This window comes from Nerophis lumbriciformis, linkage group LG18, assembly GCF_033978685.3.
Source record: "Nerophis lumbriciformis linkage group LG18, RoL_Nlum_v2.1, whole genome shotgun sequence".
NCBI classification, from domain to species: domain Eukaryota; kingdom Metazoa; phylum Chordata; class Actinopteri; order Syngnathiformes; family Syngnathidae; genus Nerophis; species Nerophis lumbriciformis.
The window spans coordinates 7089713-7110000 of NC_084565.2; the positions used below are offsets into that span (position 1 = coordinate 7089713).

Genomic DNA, 20288 nt, shown 5'->3' on the forward strand with positions numbered 1-20288 from the left:
TTGAACCAAAGTGACTTTTTAATTATGTTTAAAAGTAACATGTGTCCTTAGTAGTGAGTAAGCAGAGTAAGGTGTAAGAACCACAATCAGTCCGTCTTCTGGCGAGTCCTCGTGTCCTCCTGAGACATTCTGAGCAGAGCGACGCCGACGCACACCGTGGTGACGCCACAAAGTACGGCGAGGCCGTCGGAGGCCGTCAGTGCCGCCAACTCCCTGAACACCAGCGCCGACGCCAGCGGGACCGCGCAGGTGAAGGCGGCGAAGTAAACGGCCTCGAAGGTGTCGCAGCGGAAGGACTCCAGCGCCTTGTTGATGTAGAAGAACTGGAGCAGGACGCCGGCGCCCAGCGTTCCCAGAAGCCCCAGGAAGAGGGCGAGGGCGTGGCCGTCACGTGGTTCCTCGCCAAAGACGTGGCGTGCCGCCAGGCCGAGTCCTTTGCTGCTGGGCACAGTGAAGACGCCCAGCAGGGAGCATATGGACACATAGACCGCCATGTTGGAGCGGCCGTACCGAGGAACCATCCATCCCATCAGCACCGCCAGCATCAGCACCACCGCCAGCATGAAAGTCAGCAAGACTGCAAACAATAACATTTTTACACCAAGAACTGAACCATGTCCTGAATGGTCAACAAGACAGCAAACAATGACATTTTTACACCAAGAACTGAACCATGTCCTGAAAGGTCAACAAGACTGCAAACAATAACATTTTTACACCAAAAATTGAACCATGTCCTGAAAAGTCAGCAAGACTGCAAACAATAACATTTTTACACCAAGAACTGAACCATGTCCTGAAAAGTCAGCAAGACTGCAAACAATGACATTTTTACACCAAGAACTGAACCATGTCCTGAAAAGTCAGCAAGACTGCAAACAATGACATTTTTACACCAAGAACTGAACCATGTCCTGAAAGGTCAACAAGACTGCAAACAATAACATTTTTACACCAAGAACTGAACCATGTCCTGAAAAGTCAGCAAGACTGCAAACAATGACATTTTTACACCAAGAACTGAACCATGTCCTGAAAGGTCAACAAGACTGCAAACAATAACATTTTTACACCAAGAACTGAACCATGTCCTGAATAGTCAACAAGACTACAAACAATAACATTTTTACACCAAGAACTGAACCATGTCCTGAAAAATCAACAAGACTGCAAACAATACAATTTTTATACCAAGAACTGAACCATGTCCTGAAAAGTCAACAAGACTACAAACAATAAAAATTTTACACCAAGAACTGAACCATGTCCTGAAAAGTCAGCAAGACTGCAAACAATGACATTTTTACACCAAGAACTGAACCATGTCCTGAAAGGTCAACAACACTGCAAACAATAACATTTTTACACCAAGAACTGAACCATGTCCTGAATAGTCAACAAGACTACAAACAATAACATTTTTACACCAAGAACTGAACCATGTCCTGAAAAATCAACAAGACTGCAAACAATACAATTTTTATACCAAGAACTGAACCATGTCCTGAAAAGTCAACAAGACTACAAACAATAACATTTTTACACCAATAACTGAACCATGTCCTGAAAGGTCAACAAGACTGCAAACAATAACATGTTTACACCAAGAACTGAACCATGTCCTGAAAGGTCAACAAGACTGCAAACAATAACATTTTTACACCAAAAATTGAACCATGTCCTGAAAAGTCAGCAAGACTGCAAACAATAACATTTTTACACCAAGAACTGAACCATGTCCTGAAAAGTCAGCAAGACTGCAAACAATGACATTTTTACACCAAGAACTGAACCATGTCCTGAAAGGTCAACAAGACTGCAAACAATAACATTTTTACACCAAGAACTGAACCATGTCCTGAATAGTCAACAAGACTACAAACAATAACATGTTTACACCAAGAACTGAACCATGTCCTGAAAAATCAACAAGACTGCAAACAATACAATTTTTATACCAAGAACTGAACCATGTCCTGAAAAGTCAACAAGACTACAAACAATAAAAATTTTACACCAAGAACTGAACCATGTCCTGAAAGGTCAACAACACTGCAAACAATAACATTTTTACACCAAGAACTGAACCATGTCCTGAATAGTCAACAACACTGCAAACAATAACATTTTTACACCAAGAACTGAACCATGTCCTGAATAGTCAACAAGACTACAAACAATAACATTTTTACACCAAGAACTGAACCATGTCCTGAAAAATCAACAAGACTGCAAACAATACAATTTTTATACCAAGAACTGAACCATGTCCTGAAAAGTCAACAAGACTACAAACAATAACATTTTTACACCAATAACTGAACCATGTCCTGAAAGGTCAACAAGACTGCAAACAATAACATGTTTACACCAAGAACTGAACCATGTCCTGAAAAGTCAACAAGACTGCAAACAATAACATTTTTACACCAAAAATTGAACCATGTCCTGAAAAGTCAGCAAGACTGCAAACAATAACATTTTTACACCAAGAACTGAACCATGTCCTGAAAAGTCAGCAAGACTGCAAACAATGACATTTTTACACCAAGAACTGAACCATGTCCTGAAAGGTCAACAAGACTGCAAACAATAACATTTTTACACCAAGAACTGAACCATGCCCTGAATAGTCAACAAGACTACAAACAATAACATGTTTACACCAAGAACTGAACCATGTCCTGAAAAGTCAACAAGACTACAAACAATGACATTTTTACACCAAAAACTGAACCATGTCCTGAAAAGTCAGCAAGACTGCAAACAATAACATTTTTACACCAAGAACTGAACCATGTCCTGAAAAGTCAGCAAGACTGCAAACAATGACATTTTCACACCAAGAACTGAACCATGTCCTGAAAGGTCAACAAGACTGCAAACAATAACATTTTTACACCAAGAACTGAACCATGTCCTGAAAAGTCAACAAGACTGCAAACAATGACATGTTTTCACCAAGAACTGAACCATGTCCTGAAAAGTCAACAAGACTACAAACAATAACATTTTTACACCAAAAACTGAACCATGTCCAGAATAGTCAACAAGACTGCAAACAATAACATTTTTACACCAAGAACTGAACCATGTCCTGAAAGGCCAACAAGACTGCAAACAATAACATTTTTACACCAAGAACTGAACCATGTCCTGAAAGGTCAACAAGACTGCAAACAATAACATTTTTACACCAAGAACTGAACCATGTCCTGAAAGGTCAACAAGACTGCAAACAATAACATGTTTACACCAAGAACTGAACCATGTCCTGAATAGTCAACAAGACTGCAAACAATAACATGTTTACACCAAGAACTGAACCATGTCCTGAAAAATCAACAAGACTGCAAACAATACAATTTTTATACCAAGAACTGAACCATGTCCTGAAAAGTCAACAAGACTACAAACAATAAAAATTTTACAACAAGAACTGAACCATGTCCTGAAAAGTCAGCAAGACTGCAAACAATGACATTTTCACACCAAGAACTGAACCATGTCCTGAAAGGTCAACAAGACTGCAAACAATAACATTTTTACACCAAGAACTGAACCATGTCCTGAAAAGTCAACAAGACTGCAAACAATGACATGTTTTCACCAAGAACTGAACCATGTCCTGAAAAGTCAACAAGACTACAAACAATAACATTTTTACACCAAAAACTGAACCATGTCCAGAATAGTCAACAAGACTGCAAACAATAACATTTTTACACCAAGAACTGAACCATGTCCTGAAAGGCCAACAAGACTGCAAACAATAACATTTTTACACCAAGAACTGAACCATGTCCTGAAAGGTCAACAAGACTGCAAACAATAAAATTTTTACACCAAGAACTGAACCATGTCCTGAAAGGTCAACAAGACTGCAAACAATAACATGTTTACACCAAGAACTGAACCATGTCCTGAATAGTCAACAAGACTTCAAACAATAACATGTTTACACCAAGAACTGAACCATGTCCTGAAAAGTAAACAAGACCGCAAACAATGACATGTTTACACCAAGAACTGAACCATGTCCTGAAAGGTCAACAAGACTGCAAACAATAACATTTTTACACCAAAAACTGAACCATGTCCTGAAAAGTCAGCAAGACTGCAAACAATAACATTTTTACACCAAGAACTGAACCATGTCCTGAAAAGTCAGCAAGACTGCAAACAATGACATTTTTACACCAAGAACTGAACCATGTCCTGAAAGGTCAACAAGACTGCAAACAATAACATTTTTACACCAAGAACTGAACAATGTCCTGAATAGTCAACAAGACTACAAACAATAACATTTTTACACCAAGAACTGAACCATGTCCTGAAAAATCAACAAGACCGCAAATAATAACATTTTTACACCAAGAACTGAACCATGTCCTGAAAAGTCAACAAGACTACAAACAATAACATTTTTACACCAAGAGCTGAACCATGTCCTGAAAAATCAACAAGACTGCAAACAATACCATTTTTATACCAACAACTGAACCATGTCCTGAAAAGTCAACAAGACTACAAACAATAACAATTTTACACCAAGAACTGAACCATGTCCTGAAAAGTCAACAAGACTACAAACAATGACATGTTCACACCAAGAACTGAACCATGTCCTGAAAAGTCAGCAAGACCGCAAACAATGACATTTTTAAACAAAGAACTGAACCATGTCCTGAAAAGTCAACAAGACTGCAAACAATAACATGTTTACACCAAGAACTGAACCATGTCCTGAAAGGTCAACAAGACTACAAACAATAACATTTTTACACCAAGAACTGAACTTTGTCCTGAAAAGTCAACAAGACTACAAACAATAACATTTTTACACCAAGAACTGAACCATGTCCTGAAAGGTCAACAAGACTGCAAACAATAACATTTTTACACCAAGAACTGAACCATGTCCTGAATAGTCAACAAGACTACAAACAATAACATGTTTACACCAAGAACTGAACCATGTCCTGAAAAGTCAACAAGACTACAAACAATGACATTTTTACACCAAAAACTGAACCATGTCCTGAAAAGTCAGCAAGACTGCAAACAATAACATTTTTACACCAAGAACTGAACCATGTCCTGAAAAGTCAGCAAGACTGCAAACAATGACATTTTCACACCAAGAACTGAACCATGTCCTGAAAGGTCAACAAGACTGCAAACAATAACATTTTTACACCAAGAACTGAACCATGTCCTGAAAAGTCAACAAGACTGCAAACAATGACATGTTTTCACCAAGAACTGAACCATGTCCTGAAAAGTCAACAAGACTACAAACAATAACATTTTTACACCAAAAACTGAACCATGTCCAGAATAGTCAACAAGACTGCAAACAATAACATTTTTACACCAAGAACTGAACCATGTCCTGAAAGGCCAACAAGACTGCAAACAATAACATTTTTACACCAAGAACTGAACCATGTCCTGAAAGGTCAACAAGACTGCAAACAATAACATTTTTACACCAAGAACTGAACCATGTCCTGAAAGGTCAACAAGACTGCAAACAATAACATTTTTACACCAAGAACTGAACCATGTCCTGAAAGGTCAACAAGACTGCAAACAATAACATTTTTACACCAAGAACTGAACCATGTCCTGAAAGGTCAACAAGACTGCAAACAATAACATGTTTACACCAAGAACTGAACCATGTCCTGAATAGTCAACAAGACTGCAAACAATAACATGTTTACACCAAGAACTGAACCATGTCCTGAAAAATCAACAAGACTGCAAACAATACAATTTTTATACCAAGAACTGAACCATGTCCTGAAAAGTCAACAAGACTACAAACAATAAAAATTTTACAACAAGAACTGAACCATGTCCTGAAAAGTCAGCAAGACTGCAAACAATGACATTTTCACACCAAGAACTGAACCATGTCCTGAAAGGTCAACAAGACTGCAAACAATAACATTTTTACACCAAGAACTGAACCATGTCCTGAAAAGTCAACAAGACTGCAAACAATGACATGTTTTCACCAAGAACTGAACCATGTCCTGAAAAGTCAACAAGACTACAAACAATAACATTTTTACACCAAAAACTGAACCATGTCCAGAATAGTCAACAAGACTGCAAACAATAACATTTTTACACCAAGAACTGAACCATGTCCTGAAAGGCCAACAAGACTGCAAACAATAAAATTTTTACACCAAGAACTGAACCATGTCCTGAAAGGTCAACAAGACTGCAAACAATAACATGTTTACACCAAGAACTGAACCATGTCCTGAATAGTCAACAAGACTTCAAACAATAACATGTTTACACCAAGAACTGAACCATGTCCTGAAAAGTAAACAAGACCGCAAACAATGACATGTTTACACCAAGAACTGAACCATGTCCTGAAAGGTCAACAAGACTGCAAACAATAACATTTTTACACCAAAAACTGAACCATGTCCTGAAAAGTCAGCAAGACTGCAAACAATAACATTTTTACACCAAGAACTGAACCATGTCCTGAAAAGTCAGCAAGACTGCAAACAATGACATTTTTACACCAAGAACTGAACCATGTCCTGAAAGGTCAACAAGACTGCAAACAATAACATTTTTACACCAAGAACTGAACAATGTCCTGAATAGTCAACAAGACTACAAACAATAACATTTTTACACCAAGAACTGAACCATGTCCTGAAAAATCAACAAGACCGCAAATAATAACATTTTTACACCAAGAACTGAACCATGTCCTGAAAAGTCAACAAGACTACAAACAATAACATTTTTACACCAAGAGCTGAACCATGTCCTGAAAAATCAACAAGACTGCAAACAATACCATTTTTATACCAACAACTGAACCATGTCCTGAAAAGTCAACAAGACTACAAACAATAACAATTTTACACCAAGAACTGAACCATGTCCTGAAAAGTCAACAAGACTACAAACAATAACATGTTCACACCAAGAACTGAACCATGTCCTGAAAAGTCAACAAGACTGCAAACAATAACATTTTTACACCAAGAACTGAACCATGTCCTGAATAGTCAACAAGACTACAAACAATAACATGTTTACACCAAGAACTGAACCATGTCCTGAAAAGTCAACAAGACTACAAACAATGACATTTTTACACCAAAAACTGAACCATGTCCTGAAAAGTCAGCAAGACTGCAAACAATAACATTTTTACACCAAGAACTGAACCATGTCCTGAAAAGTCAGCAAGACTGCAAACAATGACATTTTCACACCAAGAACTGAACCATGTCCTGAAAGGTCAACAAGACTGCAAACAATAACATTTTTACACCAAGAACTGAACCATGTCCTGAAAAGTCAACAAGACTGCAAACAATGACATGTTTTCACCAAGAACTGAACCATGTCCTGAAAAGTCAACAAGACTACAAACAATAACATTTTTACACCAAAAACTGAACCATGTCCAGAATAGTCAACAAGACTGCAAACAATAACATTTTTACACCAAGAACTGAACCATGTCCTGAAAGGCCAACAAGACTGCAAACAATAACATTTTTACACCAAGAACTGAACCATGTCCTGAAAGGTCAACAAGACTGCAAACAATAACATTTTTACACCAAGAACTGAACCATGTCCTGAAAGGTCAACAAGACTGCAAACAATAACATTTTTACACCAAGAACTGAACCATGTCCTGAAAGGTCAACAAGACTGCAAACAATAACATTTTTACACCAAGAACTGAACCATGTCCTGAAAGGTCAACAAGACTGCAAACAATAACATGTTTACACCAAGAACTGAACCATGTCCTGAATAGTCAACAAGACTGCAAACAATAACATGTTTACACCAAGAACTGAACCATGTCCTGAAAAATCAACAAGACTGCAAACAATACAATTTTTATACCAAGAACTGAACCATGTCCTGAAAAGTCAACAAGACTACAAACAATAAAAATTTTACAACAAGAACTGAACCATGTCCTGAAAAGTCAGCAAGACTGCAAACAATGACATTTTCACACCAAGAACTGAACCATGTCCTGAAAGGTCAACAAGACTGCAAACAATAACATTTTTACACCAAGAACTGAACCATGTCCTGAAAAGTCAACAAGACTGCAAACAATGACATGTTTTCACCAAGAACTGAACCATGTCCTGAAAAGTCAACAAGACTACAAACAATAACATTTTTACACCAAAAACTGAACCATGTCCAGAATAGTCAACAAGACTGCAAACAATAACATTTTTACACCAAGAACTGAACCATGTCCTGAAAGGTCAACAAGACTGCAAACAATAAAATTTTTACACCAAGAACTGAACCATGTCCTGAAAGGTCAACAAGACTGCAAACAATAACATGTTTACACCAAGAACTGAACCATGTCCTGAATAGTCAACAAGACTTCAAACAATAACATGTTTACACCAAGAACTGAACCATGTCCTGAAAAGTAAACAAGACCGCAAACAATGACATGTTTACACCAAGAACTGAACCATGTCCTGAAAGGTCAACAAGACTGCAAACAATAACATTTTTACACCAAAAACTGAACCATGTCCTGAAAAGTCAGCAAGACTGCAAACAATAACATTTTTACACCAAGAACTGAACCATGTCCTGAAAAGTCAGCAAGACTGCAAACAATGACATTTTTACACCAAGAACTGAACCATGTCCTGAAAGGTCAACAAGACTGCAAACAATAACATTTTTACACCAAGAACTGAACAATGTCCTGAATAGTCAACAAGACTACAAACAATAACATTTTTACACCAAGAACTGAACCATGTCCTGAAAAATCAACAAGACCGCAAATAATAACATTTTTACACCAAGAACTGAACCATGTCCTGAAAAGTCAACAAGACTACAAACAATAACATTTTTACACCAAGAGCTGAACCATGTCCTGAAAAATCAACAAGACTGCAAACAATACCATTTTTATACCAACAACTGAACCATGTCCTGAAAAGTCAACAAGACTACAAACAATAACAATTTTACACCAAGAACTGAACCATGTCCTGAAAAGTCAACAAGACTACAAACAATGACATGTTCACACCAAGAACTGAACCATGTCCTGAAAAGTCAGCAAGACCGCAAACAATGACATTTTTAAACAAAGAACTGAACCATGTCCTGAAAAGTCAACAAGACTGCAAACAATAACATGTTTACACCAAGAACTGAACCATGTCCTGAAAGGTCAACAAGACTACAAACAATAACATTTTTACACCAAGAACTGAACTTTGTCCTGAAAAGTCAACAAGACTACAAACAATAACATTTTTACACCAAGAACTGAACCATGTCCTGAAAGGTCAACAAGACTGCAAACAATAACATTTTTACACCAAGAACTGAACCATGTCCTGAATAGTCAACAAGACTACAAACAATAACATGTTTACACCAAGAACTGAACCATGTCCTGAAAAGTCAACAAGACTACAAACAATGACATTTTTACACCAAAAACTGAACCATGTCCTGAAAAGTCAGCAAGACTGCAAACAATAACATTTTTACACCAAGAACTGAACCATGTCCTGAAAAGTCAGCAAGACTGCAAACAATGACATTTTCACACCAAGAACTGAACCATGTCCTGAAAGGTCAACAAGACTGCAAACAATAACATTTTTACACCAAGAACTGAACCATGTCCTGAAAAGTCAACAAGACTGCAAACAATGACATGTTTTCACCAAGAACTGAACCATGTCCTGAAAAGTCAACAAGACTACAAACAATAACATTTTTACACCAAAAACTGAACCATGTCCAGAATAGTCAACAAGACTGCAAACAATAACATTTTTACACCAAGAACTGAACCATGTCCTGAAAGGCCAACAAGACTGCAAACAATAACATTTTTACACCAAGAACTGAACCATGTCCTGAAAGGTCAAGAAGACTGCAAACAATAACATTTTTACACCAAGAACTGAACCATGTCCTGAAAGGTCAACAAGACTGCAAACAATAACATGTTTACACCAAGAACTGAACCATGTCCTGAATAGTCAACAAGACTGCAAACAATAACATGTTTACACCAAGAACTGAACCATGTCCTGAAAAATCAACAAGACTGCAAACAATACAATTTTTATACCAAGAACTGAACCATGTCCTGAAAAGTCAACAAGACTACAAACAATAAAAATTTTACAACAAGAACTGAACCATGTCCTGAAAAGTCAGCAAGACTGCAAACAATGACATTTTCACACCAAGAACTGAACCATGTCCTGAAAGGTCAACAAGACTGCAAACAATAACATTTTCACACCAAGAACTGAACCATGTCCTGAAAGGTCAACAAGACTGCAAACAATAACATTTTTACACCAAGAACTGAACCATGTCCTGAAAAGTCAACAAGACTGCAAACAATGACATGTTTTCACCAAGAACTGAACCATGTCCTGAAAAGTCAACAAGACTACAAACAATAACATTTTTACACCAAAAACTGAACCATGTCCAGAATAGTCAACAAGACTGCAAACAATAACATTTTTACACCAAGAACTGAACCATGTCCTGAAAGGCCAACAAGACTGCAAACAATAACATTTTTACACCAAGAACTGAACCATGTCCTGAAAGGTCAACAAGACTGCAAACAATAACATTTTTACACCAAGAACTGAACCATGCCCTGAAAGGTCAACAAGACTGCAAACAATAACTTGTTTACACCAAGAACTGAACCATGTCCTGAATAGTCAACAAGACTTCAAACAATAACATGTTTACACCAAGAACTGAACCATGTCCTGAAAAGTAAACAAGACCGCAAACAATGACATGTTTACACCAAGAACTGAACCATGTCCTGAAAGGTCAACAAGACTGCAAACAATAACATTTTTACACCAAAAACTGAACCATGTCCTGAAAAGTCAGCAAGACTGCAAACAATAACATTTTTACACCAAGAACTGAACCATGTCCTGAAAAGTCAGCAAGACTGCAAACAATGACATTTTTACACCAAGAACTGAACCATGTCCTGAAAGGTCAACAAGACTGCAAACAATAACATTTTTACACCAAGAACTGAACCATGTCCTGAAAAGTCAACAAGACTACAAACAATAACATTTTTACACCAATAACTGAACCATGTCCTGAAAGGTCAACAAGACTGCAAACAATAACATGTTTACACCAAGAACTGAACCATGTCCTGAAAGGTCAACAAGACTGCAAACAATAACATTTTTACACCAAAAATTGAACCATGTCCTGAAAAGTCAGCAAGACTGCAAACAATAACATTTTTACACCGAGAACTGAACCATGTCCTGAAAAGTCAGCAAGACTGCAAACAATGACATTTTTACACCAAGAACTGAACCATGTCCTGAAAGGTCAACAAGACTGCAAACAATAACATTTTTACACCAAGAACTGAACCATGTTCTGAATAGTCAACAAGACTACAAACAATAACATGTTTACACCAAGAACTGAACCATGTCCTGAAAAGTCAACAAGACTACAAACAATTACATTTTTACACCAAAAACTGAACCATGTCCTGAAAAGTCAGCAAGACTGCAAACAATAACATTTTTACACCAAGAACTGAACCATGTCCTGAAAAGTCAGCAAGACTGCAAACAATGACATTTTCACACCAAGAACTGAACCATGTCCTGAAAGGTCAACAAGACTGCAAACAATAACATTTTTACACCAAGAACTGAACCATGTCCTGAAAAGTCAACAAGACTGCAAACAATGACATGTTTTCACCAAGAACTGAACCATGTCCTGAAAAGTCAACAAGACTACAAACAATAACATTTTTACACCAAGAACTGAACCATGTCCTGAAAAATCAACAAGACTGCAAACAATACAATTTTTATACCAAGAACTGAACCATGTCCTGAAAAGTCAACAAGACTACAACCAATAAAAATTTTACACCAAGAACTGAACCATGTCCTGAAAAGTCAGCAAGACTGCAAACAATGACATTTTTACACCAATAACTGAACCATGTCCTGAAAGGTCAACAACACTGCAAACAATAACATTTTTACACCAAGAACTGAACCATGTCCTGAATAGTCAACAAGACTACAAACAATAACATTTTTACACCAAGAACTGAACCATGTCCTGAAAAATCAACAAGACTGCAAACAATACAATTTTTATACCAAGAACTGAACCATGTCCTGAAAAGTCAACAAGACTACAAACAATAACATTTTTACACCAATAACTGAACCATGTCCTGAAAGGTCAACAAGACTGCAAACAATAACATGTTTACACCAAGAACTGAACCATGTCCTGAAAGGTCAACAAGACTGCAAACAATAACATTTTTACACCAAAAATTGAACCATGTCCTGAAAAGTCAGCAAGACTGCAAACAATAACATTTTTACACCAAGAACTGAACCATGTCCTGAAAAGTCAGCAAGACTGCAAACAATGACATTTTTACACCAAGAACTGAACCATGTCCTGAAAGGTCAACAAGACTGCAAACAATAACATTTTTACACCAAGAACTGAACCATGTCCTGAATAGTCAACAAGACTGCAAACAATACAATTTTTATACCAAGAACTGAACCATGTCCTGAAAAGTCAACAAGACTACAAACAATAAAAATTTTACACCAAGAACTGAACCATGTCCTGAAAAGTCAGCAAGACTGCAAACAATGACATTTTTACACCAAGAACTGAACCATGTCCTGAAAGGTCAACAACACTGCAAACAATAACATTTTTACACCAAGAACTGAACCATGTCCTGAATAGTCAACAAGACTACAAACAATAACATTTTTACACCAAGAACTGAACCATGTCCTGAAAAATCAACAAGACTGCAAACAATACAATTTTTATACCAAGAACTGAACCATGTCCTGAAAAGTCAACAAGACTACAAACAATAACATTTTTACACCAATAACTGAACCATGTCCTGAAAGGTCAACAAGACTGCAAACAATAACATGTTTACACCAAGAACTGAACCATGTCCTGAAAGGTCAACAAGACTGCAAACAATAACATTTTTACACCAAGAACTGAACCATGTCCTGAAAAGTCAGCAAGACTGCAAACAATGACATTTTTACACCAAGAACTGAACCATGTCCTGAAAGGTCAACAAGACTGCAAACAATAACATTTTTACACCAAGAACTGAACCATGTCCTGAATAGTCAACAAGACTGCAAACAATACAAATTTTACACCAAGAACTGAACCATGTCCTGAAAAGTCAACAAGACTGCAAACAATGACATGTGTACACCAAGAATTGAACCATGTCCTGAAAAGTCAACAAGACTGCAAACAATAACATTTTAACACCAAGAACTGAACCATGTCCTGAATAAGTGGTATTCTTAGCATGTTGCTATCAAAGTCTCAATACTTTGACCACCCTTGCACATCAAAACATGGCCCCCCTAGTGGCTGGAAGTAGTATAGTACACAGGAACCTCTAAAGCAGTGGTTATCAGTGTTCTTCTCTCATGCCCCCACTTAAGGTAATGTTTATTTTCTATCGGTAGGTGTCAAGATTTGTTTTTACTAACACTAAATTTGCTGTTACGCTATTGCCTCTCACACCCCCCTAAGAGACTAAATTGTTTTCACGCCCCCACTTAAGGTAATGTTTATTTTGTATCTGTAGGTGTCAAGATTGTTTTTTTTCACAAACACTAGAGATGCTGTTATGCCATTGACTCTCACGCTCTCCCAAGAGACAGAATAGTTTTCACCCCCCCCCCCCCCCCACCCCCAGTTAATGTTTATTTTCTATCTGTAGGTGTCAAGATTGTATTTTTACTAACACTAAATATGCTGTTACGCTGTTGCCTCACACCCCCCCCTAAGAGACTAAATTCTTTTCACGCCCCCACTTAAGGTAATGTTTATTTTGTATCCGAAAGTGTCAAGACTGTTTTTTTTTACTAACCCTAAATATGCTGTTACACCATTGCCTCTCACGCCCCCCCTGAGAGACACATTTGTTTTCATGCCCCCCTTAAGGTAATGTTTATTTTTTTATCTGTAGGTGTCAAGATTGTTTTTTACCAGAGGTGGGACCAAGTCATTGTTTTGCAAGTCACAAGTAAGTCTCAAGTCTTTGCCCTCAAGTCCGAGTCAAGTCCCGAGTCAAGACAGGCAAGCCCCGAGTCAAGTCCAAAGTCAAGACTGGAAAGTCTCAAGTCAAGTCCTAAGTCCTGCATTTTGAGTTTCGAGTCCTTTCAAGTCCTTTTAACCACAGACTAATATATTAACACAGATTGTGTATGCTTTTCAAACGCTGTATTTATTTATTAAAACAAGTGCATTTTAAATTGCAGGAAAGAAAATTGTGCTGACATTGCACTTCATAATAGCACTATTAACCAGTCATTTTAAACATTAACTCATTACTTTACAGAACAAACACATTGAGAAATAAAGTGCAAATGTACTTATTTGTACAAAAGTGTTAACATTGAAAAAACATGACATATACGTGAACATAACAAAAAAGTTGTACTTTTTATATGTCAGGGCCCTATGCTGCATTGCATTTGCAAAAGACCAAATTAGCCAAGAGTCTGTCAGTCATTTGTGCACGATGGGGGCGTAGTATGATGCCACCATGGCTGAAAACTCGCTCCACTGGAGCACTGGAGGCAGGCACTGCCAAGACTCTCATGGCCACTCGGAACAGTGAAGGAAGAGTCTTCATGTTCAATGCCCAGAACAAAAGGGGGAGAGAGTTGTTTTGGGTTGGTGCACTACTTGTAAGTGTATCTTGTGTTTTTTATGTTGATTTAATTAAAAAAAAGAAAAGAAAAAAAAATTATTTCTTGTGCGGCCCAATACCAATCGATCCACGGACCAGTACCGGGCCGCGGCCCGGTGGTTGGGGACCACTGAGGTAAACAACCAACAGTACGGTATGTCAGAAAGCTAGCTAAAACGGTACACATATTCATAATATAGTATACATTTTAACTGACCTTTATTTGACTATTTTTGTCTTTTTTTAGGTGGCTAAAATACGCGGTGCTGCTGACCGCCGTCTAACGTTACGTGTGATATATTGACTAACGTAACCCTGCTTAAAAAAAATCACTGAACAAAAAGTATGAATAAGGTAGTGAACGGCAACAGATTCCCGTGTTTGCAATAACGTTATAACGTTAGCAGTGAGTTTACAGCCTCACTGATTTAACTACACAGCAAATAAAAGTCATGTTACTTAGCCAATAAACGTTATCTTACATTCAAAACGTACCGTTCTTTGTGCAACTTCAAATGCCGGACGAAGTTGGAAGTTGTTGCCTCTCCATCAGTAATTTTGGAACCGCATGTGTTGCATACTGCAAACCGTTTTGTGTTGACCACCTCGTAATTTTTATACCCAAACAAAATTATTTTAGGTATCATTTTTTGTTCACTGGCGTGTGGTTTGGACATGTCTTCTTCGTTGGTTGTCCTGCAATTTGATTGGATGAATGCTGTGTGATGAAATCAAAGTAGATCTAATTTGATTGGCTGTTGTACTGAGACCACACCAGCTGACACACGCAACGCTGATAGACAAGTACACAATGAAAAATACGGAGCGCTCCCGAATAACTTTTTCATCTTTGGGTTTTGGAGAAAGTAGCAAGTCATGTCAAGTCATGTCAATTCAAAAGGCTCAAGTCCAAGTGAAGTCACAAGTCATTGATGTTAAAGTCTAAGTCGAGTTGCAAGTCTTTTTACATTTTGTCAAGTCGAGTCTAAAGTCATCAAATTCATGACTCGAGTCTGACTCGAGTCCAAGTCATGTGACTCGAGTCCACACCTCTGTTTTTTACTAACACTAAACATGCTGTTACGTTATTGCCTCTCACGCCCCCCAAGAGACAGAATTGTTTTCAGACCCCCCCCTTAAGGTAATGTTTATTTATTTATCTGTAGGTGTCAATATTGGTTTTTTTTTACTAACACTAAATATGCTGTTACGCTATTGCCTCTCACGCCCCCCCAAGAGACAGATTTGTTTTCATGCCCCCCCCCTTAAGGTAATGTTTATTTATTTATCTGTAGGTGTCTTTTTTTTTTTTTTTTTACTAACACTAAATATGCTGTTACGCCATTGCCTCTCACGCCCCCCTAAGAGACAGAATTGTTTTCATGCCCCCCTTAGGGTAACGTTTAATTTTTTATTTTTAGTTGTCAAGATTGTTTTTTACTAACATGAGTGATGCTGTTACGCCATTGCCTCTCACGCCCCCCCTATGGGACAAAATTGTTTTCATGCCACCCTTAAGTTAATGTTTATTTTCTATCTGTAGGTGTCAAGATTGTTTTTTTACTAACACTAAATATGCTGTCATGCCATTGCCTCTCACGACCCCCCCTAAGAGACTAAATTGTTTTCACGCCCCCACTTAAGGTAATGTTTATTTTGTATCCGAAAGTGTCAAGACTGGGTTTTTTTTACTAAGAGACAGAATTGTTTTACGCCCTCCCTTAAGTTAATGTTTATTTTTTTATCTGTAGGTGTCAAGATAGGTTTTTTTTACTAATACTAAATATGCTGTTATGCCATTGCCTCTCACTGCCCCCCCAAGAGACAAAACCCCCCCACTATTAAAGAAGAACTGCATTAAAGGGTCTGTTTGGAACTTGCTGACAGGTACATTTTTCTAGGAGACATACTTTTTTCAGGCCCCCCCTTAAGTGAATGTTTATTGTTTATAATGTACTTGATGCATGCTAACGTTAGCATGCTAGCATTTTAGACACATTTTCCAAGTACCCACCTCATAATGTATTTTGGTATTTGACGTATTTTAAAATTAGCATGTTAGCATGCTAGATTATTTTAGCTAATTTAGCAGTTATACACATCAGTGTCCTATTTTAGTATTTCACTAATGCATGCTATTGTTAGCATTTTATCATAGTACTTTTAGCTGATTTTGGTACTTAATGCATGCTAACGTTAGCAGGCTAGCATTTTAAACACATTTTCCAAGTACCCACCTCAGAGTAATATATTTTGGTATTTGACATATGTTAAGATTAGCATTTTAGCATGCTAGATTAATTTAGCAGTTATACATATTAGTGTCATATTTTAGTATTTCACTAATGCATGCTATTGTTAGCATTTTATCATAGTACTTTTAGCTGATTTTGGTACTTGATGCATGCTAACGTTAGCAGGCTAGCATTTTAAACACATTTTCCAAGTACCCGCCTCAGAGTAATATATTTTGGTATTTGACGTATGTTAAAATTAGCATTTTAGCATGCTAGATTAATTTAGCAGTTATACATATTAGTGTCATATTTTAGTATTTCACTAATGCATGCTATTGTTAGCATTTTATCATAGTACTTTTAGCTGATTTTGGTAATTGATGCATGCTAACGTTAGCTGATTTTGGTAATTGATGCATGCTAACGTTAGCAGGCTAGCATTTTAAACACATTTTCCAAGTACCCACCTCGGAGTAATATATTTTGGTATTTGACGTATGTTAAAATTAGCATTTTAGCATGCTAGATTAATTTAGCAGTTATACATATTAGTGTCCTATTTTAGTAGTTCACTAATGCATGCTATTGTTAGCATTTTATCATAGTACTTTCAGCTCATTTTGTAGGTATACACCTCAGTCATATTTTGGTACTTGATGCATGCTAACGTTAGCATGCTAGCATTTTAAACACATTTTCCAAGTACCCACCTCATAATATATTTTGGTAATTGACGTATGTTAAAGTTCGCATTTTAGCATGCTAGATTATTTTACCTAATTTAGCAGTTATACACCTCAGTGTCATATTTTAGTACTTCACTAATGCACATACTTGCCAACCTTGAGACCTCCGATTTCGGGAGGTGGGGGTTGGGGGGCGTGGTTAAAATATATATATATATATATATATATATATATATATATATATATATATATATATATATATATATATATATATATATATATAAGAAATACTTGACTTTCAGTGAATTCTAGCTATATATATATATATATATATATATTCTATTACATATATATATATATATATATATATATATATATATAAATAAAAGAAATACTTGAATTTCAGTGTTCATTTATTTACACATATACACACACATAACACTCATCTACTCGTTGAGTTAAGGGTTGAATTGTCCATCCTTGTTCTATTCTCTGTCACTATTTCAGAACACACACATTATACAAATATACATTATAAAATCAATAAGAAAACGTGAGCTCTAATTTGGGAGTCTGAATTAGGATCAGAAGTTCCTATATAAACATTGCGCACTCACGTCGCCTTTTTGTATTGATTACTGCAGCTGTACACTGGATTCATTCACAAATACAAACTACAACTCACAAACACTTTAGAGTTAGGCTCCACCATCAGAATGTGTACTTAAACTTATAAAGATCACATGGATATTATTCAGTGAGTTGATTCACCAAAACTAACCTGTTATACAGGAGGAAAAAGCACACAGGACGTTTCAATTGTTCACAGACTGGTCGCGCTCATCAGAATGACAAGACACTTCCGGTCTGCAGGTGATAGCATTCAATTGGGAAGAAACGCCCTACTGCCCCCTACTGACCAATGTGAATACTGATAAATGTGTAATGACAGCTCCAAAAATGAATTCAAACCACAAAATTAAATAAATCAACACAAAAATGTGACACATTATGGGTGGGTCACATATGCAAGTACAGTAGATGGCAGTACTGTCCTGTTTAAAAGTGTCACAACATTGCTGTTTATGGCAGACGAACTGCTTTACGGTAGACGAAAACTTGACTGCTGCTGTTGTGTGTTGTTACCGCGCTGGGAGGACGTTAATGAAACTGCCTAACAATAAACCCACATGAGAAACCAAGAACTCGCCCTCGATCATTAGCTGTTTATATTGTGGGAAAGCGGACGTGTGAACAGGCTGTCAACACGTCACTCAGGTCCGCATGGTGCTGGAGGGGGCGTGGCCTCCAGCTCCGCCTGAATTTCGGGAGATTTTCGGGAGAAAATTTGTCCCGGGAGGTTTTCGGGAGAGGCGCTGAATTTCGGGAGTCTCCCGGAAAATCCGGGAGGGTTGGCAAGTATGCTAATGCATGCTATTGTTAGCATTTTATCATAGTACTTTTAGCTGATTTTGGTACTTGATGCATGCTAACGTTAGCAGGCTAGCATTTTAAACACATTTTCCAAGTACCCACCTCAGAGTAATATATTTTGGTATTTGACGTATGTTAAGATTAGCATTTTAGCATGCTAGATTAATTTAGCAGTTATACATATTAGTGTCATATTTTAGTATTTCACTAATGTATGCTATTGTTAGCATTTTATCATAGTACTTTTGGCTGATTTTGGTACTTGATGCATGCTAACCTTAGCAGGCTAGCATTTTAAACACATTTTCCAAGTACCTACCTCATAATATAAGTTAAAGTTAAAAGTTCAAGTACCAATGATTGTCACACACACACTAGGTGTGGTGAACTTTGTCCTCTGCATTTGACATTCATATATTTTGGTATTTGACGTATGTTAAAGTTTACATTTTAGCATGCTACATTATTTTAGCTAATTTAGCAGTTATACACCTCAGTGTCATATTTTAGTACTTCACTAATGTATGCTATTGTTAGCATTTTATCATAGTACTTTTAGCTCATTTTAGAGGTACCCACCTCATAATATATATATATATATATATATATACATATATATATATATATATATATATATATATATATATATATATATATATATATTATAATTTTTTTGTTATTTATTTATTTATTTGGTATTAAAATTTAATATGAGGCAGGTACTTGGAAAATGTGTTTAAAATGCTAGCATGCTAACGTTAGCACGCATCAAGTACCAAAATTAGACTGAGGTGTATACCTACAAAATGAGCTAAATGTACTATGTATGTTAAAGTTCGCATTTTAGCATGCTAGATTATTTTAACTAATTTAGCAGTTATACCACTCAGTGTCCTATTTTACTATTTCATTACTGCATGCTATTGTTAGCATTTTATCATAGTACTTTTAGCTGGATAGCATTTTTAGCTAATTTTGCTACCATTTTCTGTTACCTGACGCTATCTGGTCAGTATTATAACTGTTAGCATTTGTTGTTGTAGTTCTTTGAACAAAAATGTGTAGAGATGTCCGATAATATCAGCCTGCCGA

At 36.9% G+C, this 20288-nt stretch overlaps 1 protein-coding gene across 1 annotated transcript in view; it reads right to left on the bottom strand.

The window, feature by feature from the left end:
* Positions 1-20288, bottom strand: part of nipa1 (NIPA magnesium transporter 1) — a 22600-nt gene continuing 2312 nt past the window's right edge. The window contains exon 5 of the mRNA XM_061978541.2: positions 1-577. Coding sequence (XP_061834525.2) covers positions 87-577 — 491 coding nt within the window. The 3' untranslated portion in view covers positions 1-86. The remainder of the gene's footprint in view (positions 578-20288) is intronic.